General features: G+C 56.0%; 5 protein-coding genes across 5 annotated transcripts; 3 read left to right on the top strand and 2 right to left on the bottom strand.

Annotated features, from left to right (window-relative positions):
• Positions 1-1,609: 1,609 nt before the first annotated feature.
• CABS01_04134 (mitochondrial protein cyt-4) lies at positions 1,610-4,929 on the top strand (the record flags this gene model as incomplete). The annotated part of the gene is made up of 2 exons (XM_060537505.1): positions 1,610-1,750; positions 1,828-4,929. The coding sequence occupies 2 exons, from the start codon at positions 1,610-1,612 to the stop codon at positions 4,927-4,929; spliced, it is 3,243 nt and encodes a 1,080-aa protein (XP_060390350.1).
• A 455-nt stretch (positions 4,930-5,384) lies between these two features.
• Positions 5,385-7,172, bottom strand: CABS01_04133 (rhomboid family protein; the record flags this gene model as incomplete). Its single annotated transcript, XM_060537504.1, has 1 exon — positions 5,385-7,172. One exon carries the CDS (start codon positions 7,170-7,172, stop codon positions 5,385-5,387), a length of 1,788 nt encoding a protein of 595 aa, XP_060390349.1.
• A 976-nt stretch (positions 7,173-8,148) lies between these two features.
• CABS01_04132 (uncharacterized protein) lies at positions 8,149-8,919 on the top strand (the record flags this gene model as incomplete). The annotated part of the gene is made up of 1 exon (XM_060537503.1): positions 8,149-8,919. The coding sequence occupies one exon, from the start codon at positions 8,149-8,151 to the stop codon at positions 8,917-8,919; it is 771 nt and encodes a 256-aa protein (XP_060390348.1).
• A 631-nt stretch (positions 8,920-9,550) lies between these two features.
• On the bottom strand, positions 9,551-10,849 carry CABS01_04131 (uncharacterized protein; the record flags this gene model as incomplete). Its single annotated transcript, XM_060537502.1, has 1 exon — positions 9,551-10,849. The coding sequence occupies one exon, from the start codon at positions 10,847-10,849 to the stop codon at positions 9,551-9,553; it is 1,299 nt and encodes a 432-aa protein (XP_060390347.1).
• A 2,004-nt stretch (positions 10,850-12,853) lies between these two features.
• On the top strand, positions 12,854-13,822 carry CABS01_04130 (uncharacterized protein; the record flags this gene model as incomplete). The annotated part of the gene is made up of 1 exon (XM_060537501.1): positions 12,854-13,822. One exon carries the CDS (start codon positions 12,854-12,856, stop codon positions 13,820-13,822), a length of 969 nt encoding a protein of 322 aa, XP_060390346.1.
• Positions 13,823-16,889: the final 3,067 nt, after the last annotated feature.

The following is a 16,889-nucleotide window of genomic DNA, read 5'->3' as shown; positions in this document are numbered from 1 at the left end:
TTGTCTCGGCACTTTTCTTCACATCTTGGGCTCTGTTTCCTTATTTGGGAAAGTAGCGGGAGGGGGGAGATTGAGTGAGCTCCATGGCCGAAGCTAGAAACACCGTTTGATAAACTCATAATCTTGATTATTAGTTCAGAGACGCTTTTGGCACTAGAAGACGTTTTTGAAGGGGATTAGATGTTCAGGCTTCATCTCGTGGTTAGGAAGGTGCAAGCCGATGGGGGAAGCCATTCCTTGCAAACTATGTGCAAGCGCGTCGAATGGTTCAGATGAAGAAGAAAGCAAGGAAGAAAGCGAGGGCCCTGCTGAACGGATACCTACGTGCCCGGTACGTAGAGACTGGGTGAAAATAACGTTGCTTTTTGCTGCAGCTTTTGAGACGAGAGCTCGGGCCGAGGATTGAGGAAAGAAGTCATAGCGTACTACCTAAGGTAGGTAGGTACCTTATGAGGGATGGATTTTGGACGAAATTTGAATGTCCAGCTTGGACACCCGAAATACATGCTTATTGTATGTGTAAATCATATGAGCCGGCCACGTGCGCCTCTCCGACGATTCTCCGGTTTTTGTTTCTTGCTGGCTTCATGTGTTTCGGGGTTCGTGGGTAGGTGGGGGGTTGAGATTTGGAAATCGAAACAGGCGAGGATTTGAGTAATGTGGAGTTTTGCGGGTTGAAACATTGTTCGATGAAAGGGACTTTCGGAGGATGATCTCACTGCTGTGTACAAGTTTCTAAAATGTAAACCTACCTACCCTGCGTGTGGGCGAGACGGATGGAAATGGACGGCGAGAAGGACATGGTGAGCTGCATGTACTCCGTAGGGCCCCGTTTCTAAGCTTTTGTGTCAGGACCTAGACCAATGTTGATCTCGCGGGTGGACGGCAATCCCTAGATTCTTCGATGAGTCAGAGAGACAAAGACTGAATTGTGTAAATCTACCGTCGCTGCATGAATTCGTCGTTAAAAAGACAATAGCGCAAACATGGCAAGGCAACACAAGTATGCCGCCTCACTCCGGATGAAATGACCGGATGAGAAAGTACCGATGTGGGGCATCCCGGTACCGGCGCCGGAAGACAGCCATCGGTGGGATCCACTACTCATTTGGGCATACCGTTTATGAAGGGATCCACTGACCATGCCGAATGTCCTCTGCCAACAGCTTCCCAAAACTGCTGTCACTATCGATGAAGGGCATAAACTCACTATTCCCCACAAGACGATATCCTTTACTGATCTATGCCCACGAGACGGTGCGTTGCGCCATTGACATCTGGTGTTTTACTTGTTCATGTTTGTTCAAGTTGAACTTCCAGGTTCTCTATGATCCAAAGCGTCGTTAATGTGTTGATAATACTCATAGTTCATGCTAGGGTTACTTACCTTACTTTAATTTACTCTTCAAAGCTAAATGAAGACCAAGTTGAAGGTGCCTTCTCTATGTGCTATGAGATATCGGTCACGTGATAGCGCGAAAGTGGATCGAAAAGTGGACACCTCGTGGCGCGGACCAGAAATTTTGGGTGAGCCGCCGCAACAGAACGTCGTGGCGAGGGACGTCGCTCAACACTATGCCCTCACAGCATTGCCATAATATTGCCCGCAATGTTGCGAAACTCGGGCAGACCATATGTGTGCTGGAGATGTCTTTCATCTAGGCCGTCATCATCATCAGTCGCCAGCGGCTTGCCATCCACCCTAACACTCCAGCAGCTGGGGACAGGCTCATCCACAGAGTCCAGAAGGGTACGTCTTACTCACGATGAGGGCTTCCTCATGAAATGTTTCTCAGGATCTTTCAGTCTCACTGAACTCATCTACAGTCATATGCGGGTAGAAGGTCCTACTACAGCGGCAATCAGGGCGGTAATCATCGCGGGAACTATGACCACCAGGGCGGAAACGCTCGTGGTGGAAACTATGGCAATGGCAGAGGTGGGTATCGCAAGCCTACGACCACAGCCACGAAAGAAGAATTGAAATACATTCGCCAAAAGTCGGACATCAGAATGCGGCTCCGAGAATGGGAGAGCGCAAATTACTCACCCTCAAAGCGTCTGCTTCAAGACCTACCCGCGCAGGACACGCCGCTGTTGAACTACCTCACCAGACCTGACCTGCTCCCTGGCGCTTTGGGACTCATGAATGGTCGAGAGGGCGAGCTGCACGACAAGACCAAGACAAACCGCGACTTGTCCAAAAGCGATGATCTCCAGGACCTGCGAGGATCTACGTTCGCTCTCAAACCCGGTGACCTGGTCGAGACAAGATACAACAGCGGCCGCTTGCCCATCCTGGCGGTCTGTATTGGCCGTCACAACAATTCACAGTACTTTTACATGAGCACCGGTGAACTCGTCCCAGAGCGCAATATTGTCACCCTCTTCATCCTCAAAAACTTTATCGACCCGTACAGACTCAAGCCCCTTGCCGATATTTTGCCTGCGGAACCCGAAACGGAGGAGCGGCGCAACGCGCTGTTTCACAACCATACGCCGGCCGCTCTCAAGACCGCCGCCGATTTGCAGAGAGACTTGATCAAATTCTACCAGGACTCCGTCTCGTTCTACCAGTCCCAGCTCACCCTGGACCTCGCGAGCAAACACTTGGCCACGGACGAGCGGCAGTACCTCAGCCTCGAGGAGATCGCGGATAAGCTTCTGCCTCAGCACGTAAAGGCGGGCGACATGTTCCTCCCTCATCAGCTGTATGCTGTGCATACCGCCCTGACTCGCGATGGATGGGGGTTCCGCCCGCTCAATATGAAGTGGCATCGGCGCAACTACATCTACGAGGTCAGGTCCATATCCGACCTCAAACTTTTGAACAAGGTTGAGAACCAGGTCCGCGAACTGGTGGAGGGCGCCGCGCTGCGCGAAAACCCGGCGCAATCCCTCTCCCTCCTCCGCCAGAATAGTCTCGGTTCTTTTATCCTCAAGGCCCGTGGGGTCATCCAGGCGAGCCGGCTGAGGCGAGAGTGGACGCCCCATGGCATGATCGGACCCAGCAACGACGAGGTGGCAAATCTCGCGACATGGAGCAAGCAGGATCTCGAATACATCCGCTTCATGGAGCTGTGGGCGTGCCATCGCATTGTGCCGAAGCCATCACAGCTCGAGAGTCTGGGCTCCACCATTCTCAAGCTGACGGACTGCTACAAGGATTCTGAGTGGGTGGCGCACTGGACAGCCTTCACTTTCCTTCAGGAGATTGGCTGGATTCCACCCTGGGATATTCCAGCTCGTTACGAGTACAAGCTCGCGGGCACTACGGTCCAGCGAGGCGCCACCATGGAGACACCCCTCGTGGACGTCAACGAATCACTCCGACCTGATATCGCTGAGGGTCACAGGCGAGACTGGGGAAAGACGACAATCTTTTGTGTGGACCCTGAGCAGACGGCCGATGTGGATGACGGCTTCTCTGTCGAGGCGGCCGAGAAGCCGGGGGAATATTGGATTCACATTCACATTGCCGACCCCGCCTCCCGTATCGACCCCAAGTCCGCGCTCGCTCGTCAACTTGAAAAGGCGCCATCGAGTTTGTACATGCCTGGGTACAACCAAAAGATGCTGCCGCGGGAGCTCGAGCGGGAGTTCTCGCTGAACCCCGGCCGACCGTCTTTGACGTTCAGCGCCAGAGTCAACGAGATAGGAAACATCCTGGATTACAAGGTCGAACCAGGCACTGTGCAAAATATCTTGCACATCCCCAAGCATGAAGTCACCGGTATCCTGCCCGGTCTTGAAACACAGACCGTCAGCAAGACCTTTGTCGTGGGCAAGCCGCCCCCGCCGCCCAAGCCTGTGAAGCGTATCACTACTGCGGCGGATTTGTCCCCGGAAGATAGGGATGACCTTCTCCTCATCAATCGCCTGTGCAAAGCCCTTAAGCACCGCCGCGTGGAGAAGGGACAGCTGCCGCCTTTCGAGACCAGGTTCGACTCCCCCAAGGTGTCTCTCAACCATATCATCGTCAAAGGCGACGCCGATGACCTGACCAGGTCGATGGCGTGGCAGGGTGATCCGTTCATCGAGTTCAACACGTCCACGTACAGCAAGGCCGACCGCCTCGTCGAGACTCTCATGCACACGGCTGGCGAGGTCGCCGCAAAGTGGTGCCAGGCCCGCGCCATCCCCGTCCCCTACAGCACTCAGCCGGACGCGGTCACAAACGCAAAGGGTCTCGCCTCTTACCGCCGTGAGCACATCGACCCCCTGTCGGCGGAAGGCAAACCCATCCCCGCGGAGCACATCCACCGGCTCCTCGTCTACGTCGGCAACTCGGAGCTCTCGGTCAGCCCGGCGCCCTTTTACGCCGTCGGCGTCGACGCTTACGCAAAGTCGACCAGTCCCATCCGCCGCTTCAACGACCTCGTCGTCCACTGGCAGATCCACGCCGCCCTCGCCCACGAGCGCAAGACGGGCCGCTCCCTCGTCGGCGAGGAGCTCTTGTCCGACGAGAATGCTGCCGCCATCCTTCCCTGGACGCACCGCTCCCTCTCCGACGCGCTGCCGATGCTCCACGCCCTCCAGCGCCAGATCAAGCAGGTCGACAACAAGAACGCCCCGACGCACTGGGTGGCGCAGGCACTACTGCGCGCGTGGCGCTTCGGCGAGGCGCCGCTGCCAAAGACGTTCAAATTCGTCGTTGATGCTGTCTACGCGTTTGGACTGAGGGGCAGGCTGAGCACCTTCTACAACCTGGGCGCCTCTGTGGACCTGATTAGGCTGGAGGGCTATAGTAGGCTCGCGGACGTGCAGGCTGACGATGTGATTGATGTCGAGATTGCCGACATCAATGTCGTGACGATGCAGATTTGGTGTCAGCCTGTGGGACGACGACGGGTCGACAAGAAGAAGGCAGCTAAGAAGGATGCTACGCCTGCTCGGGATGCGGCGGCGGCTACTCCTATGCCTGCTTGATTGCCTCGGGCAGTGCAACCCTGTAAAACCTGTAACATCACCTAGAGAGGACTCTCCTCTTGTAAGAAGGACAAAAACGACTGTACAACATGGCGTGGACTTGATTTAGTTTTGTAAGATAGTATGACGCTGGGAATCATCAACACACTGGACCGACATATGGGGTCGGGAAACAGGCCATCTAAAATAGAAATAGGTTGGCTACCTGCATAACATTGTCATGATCTCAACACAAAAATCTAGTCTCTTTTCAGACCCCGAGAAGAACGTTCCCTCTACTCGTCTGCGAGCGAGATGCAAATTTACAAAATTCGAATATCCCAACAAAGGGGGTGATAATAGGGGTCAACCATCTAATATCCCAGGAGTTCTACAAAGGACTGTAACTATACACAATTCACCCTCCCGTTCCTCCTCGGAGAGCAGAACATCTAGACGTATCTCCTGACTCTCTCTTAAGCCTTGACATCATTCCCGCCGTCACCCTGTCCATCGCGAGGCGGCGCATCAGCAACAAGATCACCCCTCGCCTTCTTCTTCTCCAACCCATCCGCCCTCGCCCCCTCCGCCTTCCGTCCCGTCACGAACTCAATCCCGACCAACCCGGCCAGCATACCAAACAGATGCGACGTCAGATCAATCGTCTGCTTGCCCCGCCTGAAAAACGCATAAATATGGAAACCCAAAATCAGCGCAATGAACCCCAACCCTTGGGGCCCATTCATCGGATCCGGCGGGAAGCCCAGCACCTTGAACGAATCGAACCGGTGCATCCAAAAGTACGCCGTCGCGACGCCAAACACGGCGCCCGACGCACCCACAGTCGAGACGGTCAACAAGCCGCGGAGCGTAAACGCCGTCAAGCTGCCCAGGAACCCGACGGCGCCGGAGGCGAGGTAAATCGCCAGGAAGTTCGCCCGCCCGACCTCGTCGTGCAAAGCGGTGCCCATGAACCACAGCCCCACCATGTTCGTCGCCAGATGGCCCAGGGAGCTGTGTGAGAAATTCGCCGTAATCATCGTCACGGCCCGCGGCATGCCGTGCACGAGCACGAAATACCGGTTCAGGAACCGCCACAGCGGCGGCACGCGCCACGCGACCGAGACGAGGACGTTGAGCGCGATCAGCGCGCCCACCGTTGCCGTCGAGGCGCTCACCTCGGGGAACAGGCGGTCGGCGTCGCGGGGCGGGGTGTAGACCGCCGCGAACGCCGCCAGCGAAGCCACGAGCAATAAGACGACGGCCGCGGAGGGGAGAATGCGCTCGGCGAACGTGAGGGGGGGCGGAGCGGCGAGGTCCGAGGCGGCGCCTTGTTCCGTCCACTTCGCCATGCGCGGCGTCATGGGCGGGCGCTTGATGGGGATGGAGAGCGTGCCCGGGTTGTACTCGATGCCCTTTGCCTCGGCCTCGGCGATGAGCCGGGCCTCTTCCTCGGCGGCTTTGGCTTGGTTCTTTGCGCGGATGGCGTCGAAGGCGCTGTAGCCGTATACGGGGTCTGGTTTGACGACGGGCGTTTCTTTGCGGAGGGACGGTGTCTTAGAACCGGCGGTCGACGAGGCAGCATCACCCTCGTCGGCACTGCTCTCCTCCTCCGCGAGGTCCTTCTCCAGCGCGGCAAGCTCGTCCTCGGCCCGGAGTCCCGCGTTGAGGACCTCGTCGACGGGCGTCTCCTCACGGAGGTACGCCAGCGCGGCGTCGCGCTGCTGCGCGGTGAAGGCGGCGGTGTTGATGGCGAAGGCGGGGTCCTCGAGGGTGCCGGCGACGCGGCGGCCGTGCATGATGCGCAGCAGCCGGTTCGCGGCGGCGGGCTTGAGGGAGGCGCCGAAGACGGCTCTGACTTCTGCCGCCGAGAGGTCCTTGTTCTCTTCCCTGAACCGCAGGCCGTGTTTGTCCTTGTAGTCGAGCGGGAGGTCTACGTATTCGCGGAGCAGGGGTTCGTTCTTGTAGTCGGTTTTGGGTGGTGATGATGATGATGCGGAGGAGGAGGAAGCCCATCTTTGTGTTGATTTACCGGCCGTTGTGGCGGCGAGGCTGAGCGACGGCCATTGTCTTCGGCGGAGGGGCGAGGGGCCCGATATGTACGTCCGGGTAGCGGCGGGCGTCTGCCAGGAGGTGATGGTGCATATTGAAAGAAGTCGTGACGCGGGCGAACAGCTCGTCGTATTCGGCGCGGAACGGCACGCGGCGCGCAGGCCGAGGTGTAGGAACGATCTCGAGGAAACGAGGCCGAATGAGGCGTTCATGGCTTCCTAGAGCCGCCCTGGGTGGGCGACGCAACCGTCTCTTTTTGCTCGTTTCGCGGGAGCGCACCAAAAAGCTAGAGACTCATGAATGCGCCGGCTGCTTGTCGACGAAGAGGTTTCCCTTTAGCAAATGCTGTAGGCGTATGCCACCTCTCGTAATGTGAGTGCTGTCGTCGCACTTTTGTCGCTGGTTCGTAGAGGTAGTGGTGGTGGTCGTTCGTCGTCGTCGCGCGCGGGCGGCGTTGTCGCAGTGGCTCAATCTCCAAGACGCAATCGAAGCCCGTAAATTCTTTGGTACCTGTTCCGACCACGGGGATCGGGACCGCGGCAGCCGGCGAAGAGCAGTTTCCGGCCCATCCCCGGGGCTTTGGTAAGCACGTAGAAACTAAGGCACGTAATCGATAACGAGGCGAGCGGATAAATCCGTCGGCGGTAAGACCTAATGGAAGGTACGGAGTACCTAACTTACCTACCTGCCAGTGCACTCCCCCCTTTCGTCATTTTCCATCAAGGTATCCGTACCTGACCGCCCCCTGCTCATTCCCCACCGCCGGAACCTTCTACTGCACCTTCCACCACCTTCCCACCCCGCGCGCAGCTTCGGAAGGAAGCTACCTCACCTCTACAGCTGGCAGAAAACCTGCGGTGACGTTGCACGGCATCTACCTGGGAGGACGTCTCTTTCTTCTACAAACACCAAGCCTGCACATCGTCATCGTCCCCCCTCCGTCCATCCTTCTGTCCAATCCTCCACTCGTGAACAGCGTCGTTTCTCATTCGCTTTCACCTTCTTCCCGTCTCTTCCACTGCCCAAGAACTTCATCCACCTTTCTTGTTCACACACCGATACCTTCAGTCTCTTTCTCAACGAGACCAAACACCCAAGTCGCAAACTCGCCAGCAAACAACCGAATACCTCTCGCCAAAACCAAATTACTCAACCTTCCCGACCCGCCAAACCAACACACCGCCCAAAATGTCAGCAGACACCCGCCCAATATCCCCGACCCAATTCGCCTCCGCCCTCCGCGACCTCTCCCTCCCAACCCTCCACCTCAAAGCCCTCGAGATCCGCAACTCCATCCTCCACCTCGAATACTCAAACGCCCAGCTCGCCCCCTACGCAGCAGGCGACGCCACCACCCTCGACTCGGCAACCGACGCCTCGGCGGGGCACGGCCCGGACCCGACCTGCGTCGAAGCCATTCGCGAAAACGACGTCGTCATCGCCCGCATGCGCGAGCGCGTCCAGATTATCCGCGACGAGGTCGAGGGCAGGGGACACTCGTGGAACGAGTTCAAGAGTAAAGAGGAGGTCGAGGAGGAGGAGGCGGGCCAGGGGGCGGCGGATCGGAGGGGGATCACGAGCGAGTCGGTCGCCGGCGCGAACGGTGTTAATGGGAATGGGATCCCAGCGACTAACGGGCTTGGTGCGGCGGCTGCGGAGGAGGATAGGATTGCCTCTGGACGTCAGGGTGCGCCGGCGACCAACGGTGGTGGCGGCGGTGGCTCGTCGACTACTGCGGCGAGCTCGTCACACCCTGCTTGGATGGACGGTACATTCCAGATGGGTACGATACGCAACGGTGTCATCACGATGGATGGTCCCCCCACGCAATCCACCCAATCTACTCAGCAAGCAAACGGCACAGGTGGACGCCTAGCAGACGATGAACTGCGGCGGGCCATGGAGGAGCGCATGAGAGGTCTCGGCGATGACGACGAGGACGGCGGAATGCATCTGTAGGAGCACGATAGAAGAGGCTGGATGGCATACGAGGTTCGCAGTTATATGAGGCGTTGGTCACCGTCGACGGAGTTGAATCAAACGAAAAGGAAAACGGATCAGATCATTCAACGTTGGGGCACACAAGATTTCGGACAGAGCAATAATACCCGTCATGTTCCTAGTGCTACTTGCCAGTAATGCCATGACAAAGGGAAAATAAGAAAGGAAAGAAAAAGGGGCGTAAAAGCAAAGAAGTAAAGGCTTCATCGCATCTTGGTGTGCGGCCAAATGTGTTAAATGTGGAAACGAAGAGATGAAATGAAGAAATATCAAACAAGCCATGGATCTCGTCCTCTTTTGAACAAAACCAACCCAAAGACCCCAGACCCTATTTTTTGAAAACACCCCATTGCCCACCGTATGCTTGCTCTCTTGCTTTTGTGGCAGCACGCCTCTTAACGCCTCAATGCCGAATCCCATTTCCGAAAAATGCAAATGCTCCTTCCCATGAACGCTATGCCCCTCTCTGGGAGTAAATAATGCAGTAGATAACCCTCGTCGAATGATGACGGGGAATTCCAGAGACAACTAGAGAAAGTGTGTTCTGGTCGGCTGTCTGTTCGACCTAGTTCGTGGCAGGTGTCCAACATCATGATACCGTTGTGGTAGCGGTGACAGTGGTAGGTGTGTTCTCATCCGCGGTGCGGTTGATGATAGGGTTGGCAGACGCTTTGGGCGTGACGTCAGAGTTGTCCTTGGATGCAACATCTGGCTTCGTGCCGTTGGGACGTGCCTTTAATGCCTGCCTGGAGTTAGAGCGGGAGCTCTTAATGGTCTCCAGCTTGGGCCGTCGGGGAGGACTCGACTTTCCCAACGAATCCCATGTGCGGTGCTGGACAAAGTCGTCCTCGTCTGAAGAGGTCTCCTCGGGCGTCATGGGAACACGTCGAGCACGGGCGATGCGCCGACGTTCCACCAACTCGCCGTCTGAAGATACTTCGGAATCTAGCGAAAGGCTGCGGCTACGGTTAGACATTCCCCTGCTCGATACCGTTGTCCGCCGTGACCGCCTGCCGATAAGTGAGTCGATCAACTCCGATTCCGAAGGTGTCTCCTCCAAGGGCAGCTTTTCTCCCTGTTGCCGCAATTTCTTCTTCAACGCCTTTTCACGGACCAGCCTGTCCAAAGGAGTGTCCTCAGACGCCATTGTTCTCCTGCTTCCAACTGTGCTGGTGCTCTGGGTTCTGGCGACGGGGATGCGGCCCTCCATAAGCTTGGCAGGGGGCGGCGGCTGTAGCATCCACTTGAGAGCGTCCGGACGGGAGGGCTTGCTTCCTACTATCGGCGGGTGGTACTCGTTGACGGGCGGGTTCCTCGGTGTACGGTAAAAGTTCTCGCGGTCCTCATCGGTGATGGGCTTCTCCAGCCCCAACTTCTCCTCCATGTAGCGTCCGGCCGTGTTTCCGGCCTTTGCGATGTTGTCCATCAGCTTGTGACCCATGCCGGTGAAGTTGTGACCCCAAAGCTCCTCATCCTCTCGTTGGTACAGCTCTCTATTCCAACCCTCGCCGGACAGCTTTCGACCAGCCGTTGAGGCACTTATTGTCGGAGTCGCAGGGCTAGTACTCTCGGCAACAGTGCTTGCTCCGCCAAAACTCGCGGCTGTGCTCGTCCGGCCTGCACTCGCCAGACCTCTCTGGCTCGAATTCTTGTTGGTTGACTTTTTGGGTAGGTGTGGTCCTGCTGCCATCTCTTCGGCCCAAAATGGGTTTGTGTGAAAGGGGTCCGGATGACGGTACAGTCCAGGTTGCTCCATCTCTATTTTCCTCTTCACCTCCCTATCCTCCTTGGCCTTCTTCTTGGCCTTTCGGAAAGCCTTCATCTCGTTACATGGTGTACATGCGAGGTAGTAGAAAATCGCCGACTGGATGGCGACTGGTAATGACATGTTTGCGGTATGGCCGTAACCCCGGCGTGGGGAGATGGTCTGGAGTGTATTCGGTGCCCGGTATTTCTAGTACACATGGAAGGCAAAGGATATATTCGGGGAGTGTTCGAAGAGGTAGGTGGTGTGTGTGTGTGTGCGTGTGTGTTGATTGTGGGTGTCGAGGGGGGTGATATAGACGGGGTGTCGACTTGTTGGATCGAGTGGTTCGCGGGGAGGAAATAAGTGTCCAAGTGGGAGGAAAGTGACAGGGACCACTAAGAGGAAAGGTGGTCCAAACAGGCGAAGCGGATGTTCAAGGTAGCCAGGATAAGGTGAGGTACGGGAACGGGACGGTAAGGTAGGATACGGCGCCTTTGAACCTAAGATGAGTTGCTCAGGGAAGGGAAAGGACCGCGTGCCAGCGCCAGAGGGAGCTTGGGAAGTCTAAAGCGCCATTGAAGTGAATCACCGGCGCAGAGCCCAAGACACAGTTTCGGTACGGGGGCGCGAAATGCTTTAAAAGCGGCTCGGCCTGTGCGACCCCTCGAGGTACTGGGAGTATCGACGTTTGGTGTTGGGAGGACGGAGGACAGAGTGAGGTTTCAAGGTTGGGTGATGTCCTGGGCGGGTGCTATTCTCGAAGGGGGTGCGTGTAAGAGGAAGAAGCACAGGCGCAGGCGTGACAGCAACCGGTGCAGTCTGCAGTCCAATCCAACTGGCAGGAACTAAAAAAGAAACTTGCAATGCACCTCAGTAGGCGAGTAAAGGCAGAGGTTGCAGAGTACCTTGGCCCTTGGGGTGAGATAATAGGACCGTAGCGCAAGACGGCGGTCGGAGTGGCGGATGAAGATGGATGGACGGGCGGGCGGGCTCGGACGGAACTGTTTAGAAAGTAGGGAGGACCAGATGATTGAGGTTGAAGATGAGGGTGGCTCGGAGGCTTGGGTCGCGTGGGCGACAAGACGTTGGCCTATGGCGGTATATTCCTCTCGAGAGTGTGTATAGGGTGCTGGTTGTCTCTCTGTCTCTTGCTATTGCGCTACCACATGGAAGGATGGCGATGGATTCGATTGGCGGTATCGGGCGGGTTTGGGATGAGGAATTGAGACACGGACACACTGGACATTCAAGAGGGAGAAGAGAGGGAAGGGGGGGAAAGACAAGAAAGAGAGCGGAAAGAAGTGAGGGAAAATTGAGACGGGTGAATTGAAGGCGAAATGGAGTTGAAGTGAGTGAGGTGCTTAGAGAGACGACGTTTCGAAAAAGGGAGGCGCAAGGTAAGGACGACAAGGTAAGTAGCGTCTACTGCGTACTTTCACACTCGCCCAGTCTCTCCTCTCTACAGGTGGGCAGGTCCCTCCTCCTCGGCCTCCCTCTCCCTCCTTCTTTCCCATCGGGCAATCAATGAAGGGGGGAGTGGGTGGAGGTACCAGTCGCATGGAGACCGAGAGTCCAAGGTACAGTGTACTAATTTAGAGGCGTGGACTGGGGGGAAATTGTGGGTTTCTCGACGGCAACCGGGGGAAGCGATTTGAGAGAGGGACACGGGGGGCATGGGGGCCTGGCAAGCCTGCGAAAGAAGGGTAAGGGGAGAGGAAGAGGAAGCCACGAAGCGAAGACAAGTACTGTGTACTCCGTACCTGGTGCATGTACCTCTACCTCTACCTCATACACCCCCTCCCTCTGTCTGCGTCCCTCTGTCCTCTTCTTCCCTATTCTTCTTCGTCTTCTCCTCATCTTCCTCTTTTGAGTCCACCTCCGATATCCAAATTGATCGGATCCGACAGTTCGGATCCCTTAAACTCTACTGACCTATCTGTCACCCTTCTCCCTGCTATTTGGAACATTGGATACGCGTCGGAAAATGTATCAACCATATCTCATTCCAACGCCTGAGTCGTTGGCTTGATTGCAGAGCGCATCTTCATCAGACGCTTTACGAACGTCCACTTTACGCCAGATGATCGCGAGAAATTGCGCTCCACGGCCTGCGGACGGGTCCTGGACACCGTGACACCCCCGACTATGGATCGAGCACGCACGCAGCCCGGCCTACCAGATATGGCTCAATCTAAGTTGGGCATGCCAATCATTGCAATCAATGGTGTGAAGTTGGACCTGTCTGAGGCGCCTGGGCGGACCCGTCGTCGTCTCCATGCATCTAAATGCGCCTCCATTCCACAAGACTCACAACACTGCGAACCGTCGTCGTCGTCGTCGTCTGCTGTACACGTACACATTACGGTTACACAGTTCCAAGCTGCGTCTCGTCCCGCAAAGGCTGCAATTGAACAGACCAGAACGAGAACAAGGTACTTAGTACGCCTTCCCCCTCCGGAAACGCCAAGTACCCAGGAAACGCCAATCCGGGGCAGCTCTGTGCCTCGTGCCTGCGTCTGGCTGCTGTGCGCTGTTTGGTTCATCCATCGCCCGTTGTCCCACACGATGCAAGTCGAATCAAAATGCGAATCGAGTGTGCCTGTTTGCTGCGCATGGTTACCCGACCTCGCGTCACTGGCGGCCAAGTCAAAGGTCAAGACGGACAACCTGGAAAGTCGGACAGACAAAGGTGCCGCTGCCCCACGGAGCGCATTGCATTGCACCGCAACGATTCCTCGTCCAACGTGCTCTGTTTCCCACCGCCTCTCGCCCGAATCCTCGAATTCTGAGTCTGTCTGTCAGTCAGACTGTCTCTGTCCAAGACGCGCGTGGACCGAGGTAGACTTGCCAACGCAACGCACCACCTCAAGCCTGCCAGTCCCATCTTGGCCGATGATCCGTCTTGTCGCGCGCCTTCAACGTCTGCAACTGGCTTGTTCCTCATTCCTCTTGATAAATCGTCCTCCACGAGCACTGCAAACAACCAGCAAAGGCCCGTTCATATCGGGGCGGCGCAAGGAAAGGACGGAAGATCTCAATCGGCCAAGACTTTCACTTGTTTTACGCATTACGCTATCTGAGGTGGGAGAGCCGATGTACCCGGTACCTACCTAGGTCGGATCATTCGCTCCCTCTATGCCACTATCATCTATGGACCCTGTTAAGCTCCCCTCCCTCTCCACGACAACCCGACCCCTCAAGGAATGGGAGAGTGCTAGGCTCGGGGAACCAGATTGACCAGTGTTCGAACTTGAATACCATGCACATGCACCACACACCACGACTATGAACACATTTACCGCAACCCTCCCTCCGACAAACCAATTGCCCAATGCCGCGCAAGTCTTGCCAGCCCGACCCTACGCCGTACCACCACGGCCTACAGGCTATGGGGGCCCGGAAGCGGGACGGAGCTCCATGAATCTGCAACTCGGCCAATCTGCGCCGCGTCGCGCCTTTGGTCATGACGGATTGGTTCCTAGAGGGGGATTTCTTCTCCATGGCGCCCATCGCGCGAGCAATCAGTCCATGATCCATATGTCATCATTTACCACCGACTTCAACTTGGTCATGGATAATTGACCCGGAAGCGTCGAAGTGTCCGGCCTTAATTTCACTTTTCTGCTCAGCTCAGTAACCCGGACCCCGAACCATCAACCGGACTGCCACAACACGATATCCCGTAAAACGAAATTGTTCAATCTTGTTCTCCCATTTCCACCAGAAAAGTCCGACAAGACGGCCTCCGCCGCCCAACAACGCCGCGGACGCCGCATCCCCTAAACTGGCAACTTGCGACTGGCACCTCGTCCAGCCAGCACCGTTGATGTCTCAAGCCCCCCTCCTACGACCAATCCGCAATGATCACTGGTTGTTCTCAACTTGACCATGGCGTACGGCCACGGGCGGCGGTCTAAACCCTCTCTGCTAAGCCTCCGAGGGGAGTAGGGAGTCGGCGTCCCTAGCGCACGTTTGCCTGCGCACGCTGCCTTCTGTATCCTTCTGTCAAGTCTTGTCTCACTCGCTGCACCATTGTGAGGCAGGCTACACCACAAAACGCCTCAGCGTTTCGCGCGCTAGGTGAGGTTTTACCTCGACGGCTCTCACCTCCTTTCCTTGCGCGCGCGCCGTCGCCGCCGTCGGCTCCGCCTGTAGCACTCCCTGATCCATGGGCAGTGCCAATGGTCTGATTGATTTCTCAACTCTCAATGCCATTTGCAACTCAAGCTTTGGCCGGCTCCCTTTGAGGTTTTGGGCATTACTGATGATCCGCTTTTGATCTGATTGACAGGTCTGGTGGACCGCCAATGGTTGATTACTTCATGTCTGCCACACTTTCTAGCCTAACCTACGTAGTAACTACATACCTAACCTAACCGTCAGTGTCGGTGGTTACTACCAATGCATTTCGTCGAGGGTCCCTTGCTGAGAGGGATAGTATCGAACAACTGCGCCTATCGATCATCATGCTCCGTTGTCCCCCTCTCATGTTCCACCTCACTCGACTCAGCCCCTCCAGCTCCTACCACTGCGGATACTCTCCTCGCGTACCCGGTTTCTACGGGTGCAACGAGTTGCACGGCAGCTGGACCCTTGATTTGCTTTCAATGCGTACGCAAACGCGCAACGAACGCTCGGTAGCTTCTTTTTGATCGACCGCCCGTCCGCCACAATACTACGGTATGATACACCCGAGTTCTTTTATAGGATATAGGGAAATCTCCACTGTTTTGATCGCCTGCGGATGCGCAAGCGTGGCCGCAGGGAGTAGATCCCGCCAGAGTTGTGAGTATTCCCGCGGATGAACTGCCACTGTCAGTGCTGCAAAACCACCAGGTAAATGTTACCCGTGCTCCCCTCCACAATGGGCAACCGGACATGGATACGTTCCCATGCCACTTCACCGACGTCGGGAGCTATCATGTGGAAGAACGACAACCATCTCCTCGAAAAAGTCAAATCAACCTTTCGAGGCGGCCCTCCAAATGGCTAGCTAGCAACCAAGGCAAGAAGACCCCCACCAGCATAAACGTGAGTAACTTTCGTGTTCTCTCGTAGGGAAAGGCTTTCGAATAGACTCCCTTGATTATCGGATCTTGTCCAAGAGGGTGTGAAGAGGTTCGATTCGATCCCAACACGTTAACAATACCAACTGATATTTCCTCGTCTGGATCACATACGGCACGCACCAAGGTCGGCTAGGGAAACATGACATTCTGCCAGCACCTCCGCCGAAGAAACAGAACCTCCTCCTCAAGACTTCGTAAAGACGCCAGCCCAACCCGTCTCGGCTTGACTTATTGAATACTATGGTCCATAACACATCAGGACAGAGAAACGCACACAGCCAACGAAACGGGCCATTGTAAGCAACACGGATCTCGCCGCACACAAGTCGTAAACGTTAACTGGGCCGGGATCTGCATCGCACAATCCTCTGCCCTCTACTCTTCTCGCACACTTTGATCCAAGCAACTCTCCATACCCGGGCTGTACTCGCAGCGTATTCTGACAGGAGACCGTAAGAGACATAAGCGCCTCCTCCCGTTCTCCCCATCGCTTCGTTACTCCGTTTCTCTCCCTCTTGATGGGATCCAACAAACCTCTCTTCCCATCTTCCACTTGTAGCCATGAACAAAACATGTGAAAACTGCATGTCTCACCTCTGCGTGTCGTCTTGTCCCGCAGAGCAAGTCACCCCCACGAGCATACCTATACCAAGATCTCAACTACACTGCACTCACTACCCGACATTAGTAGCTCAAAGTCCTTGGAAAGTTCAGAGTCTATCCGTCAACCCGTGATGCCGCGATGTCCCCTTCCCACCGCCTCGGGAACAACATCCCGCTTCAAACTAACCAGCTGGCCACATGGGGAGCTCTTAATTATCACGTTATCTAGAACACGCATCTCACTTGCCAGCATCCTATCTACTCACGCGAATGCATGTCTAGAACCCGAATCGCAGCTAAGCCATCCCTCGCACACACACCCCCTCCTCTTCCTCCTTCTCCTCCACCAGATACATCGTAAGCCACAGAGCGGTCAAGGCCCCAAAACCCAACTCCACAAACCCGGCAAACTCAGGTGCACCACCACCCGAGATCTGTCGACCGTTCGTTCCCCCCTTCACCATTTTTGAAAAAAAAAAAAAGTACCAGAGAAAACCCAAAATCACCCT

This window comes from Colletotrichum abscissum (assembly GCF_030869225.1).
Source record: "Colletotrichum abscissum strain IMI 504890 chromosome Unknown Scaffold_8.1, whole genome shotgun sequence".
In the NCBI taxonomy this organism is placed as follows: Eukaryota; Fungi; Ascomycota; class Sordariomycetes; order Glomerellales; family Glomerellaceae; genus Colletotrichum; species Colletotrichum abscissum.
The sequence above is the reverse complement of the archived record's forward strand: the minus strand, read 5'-3'. Positions and strand labels throughout refer to the sequence as shown.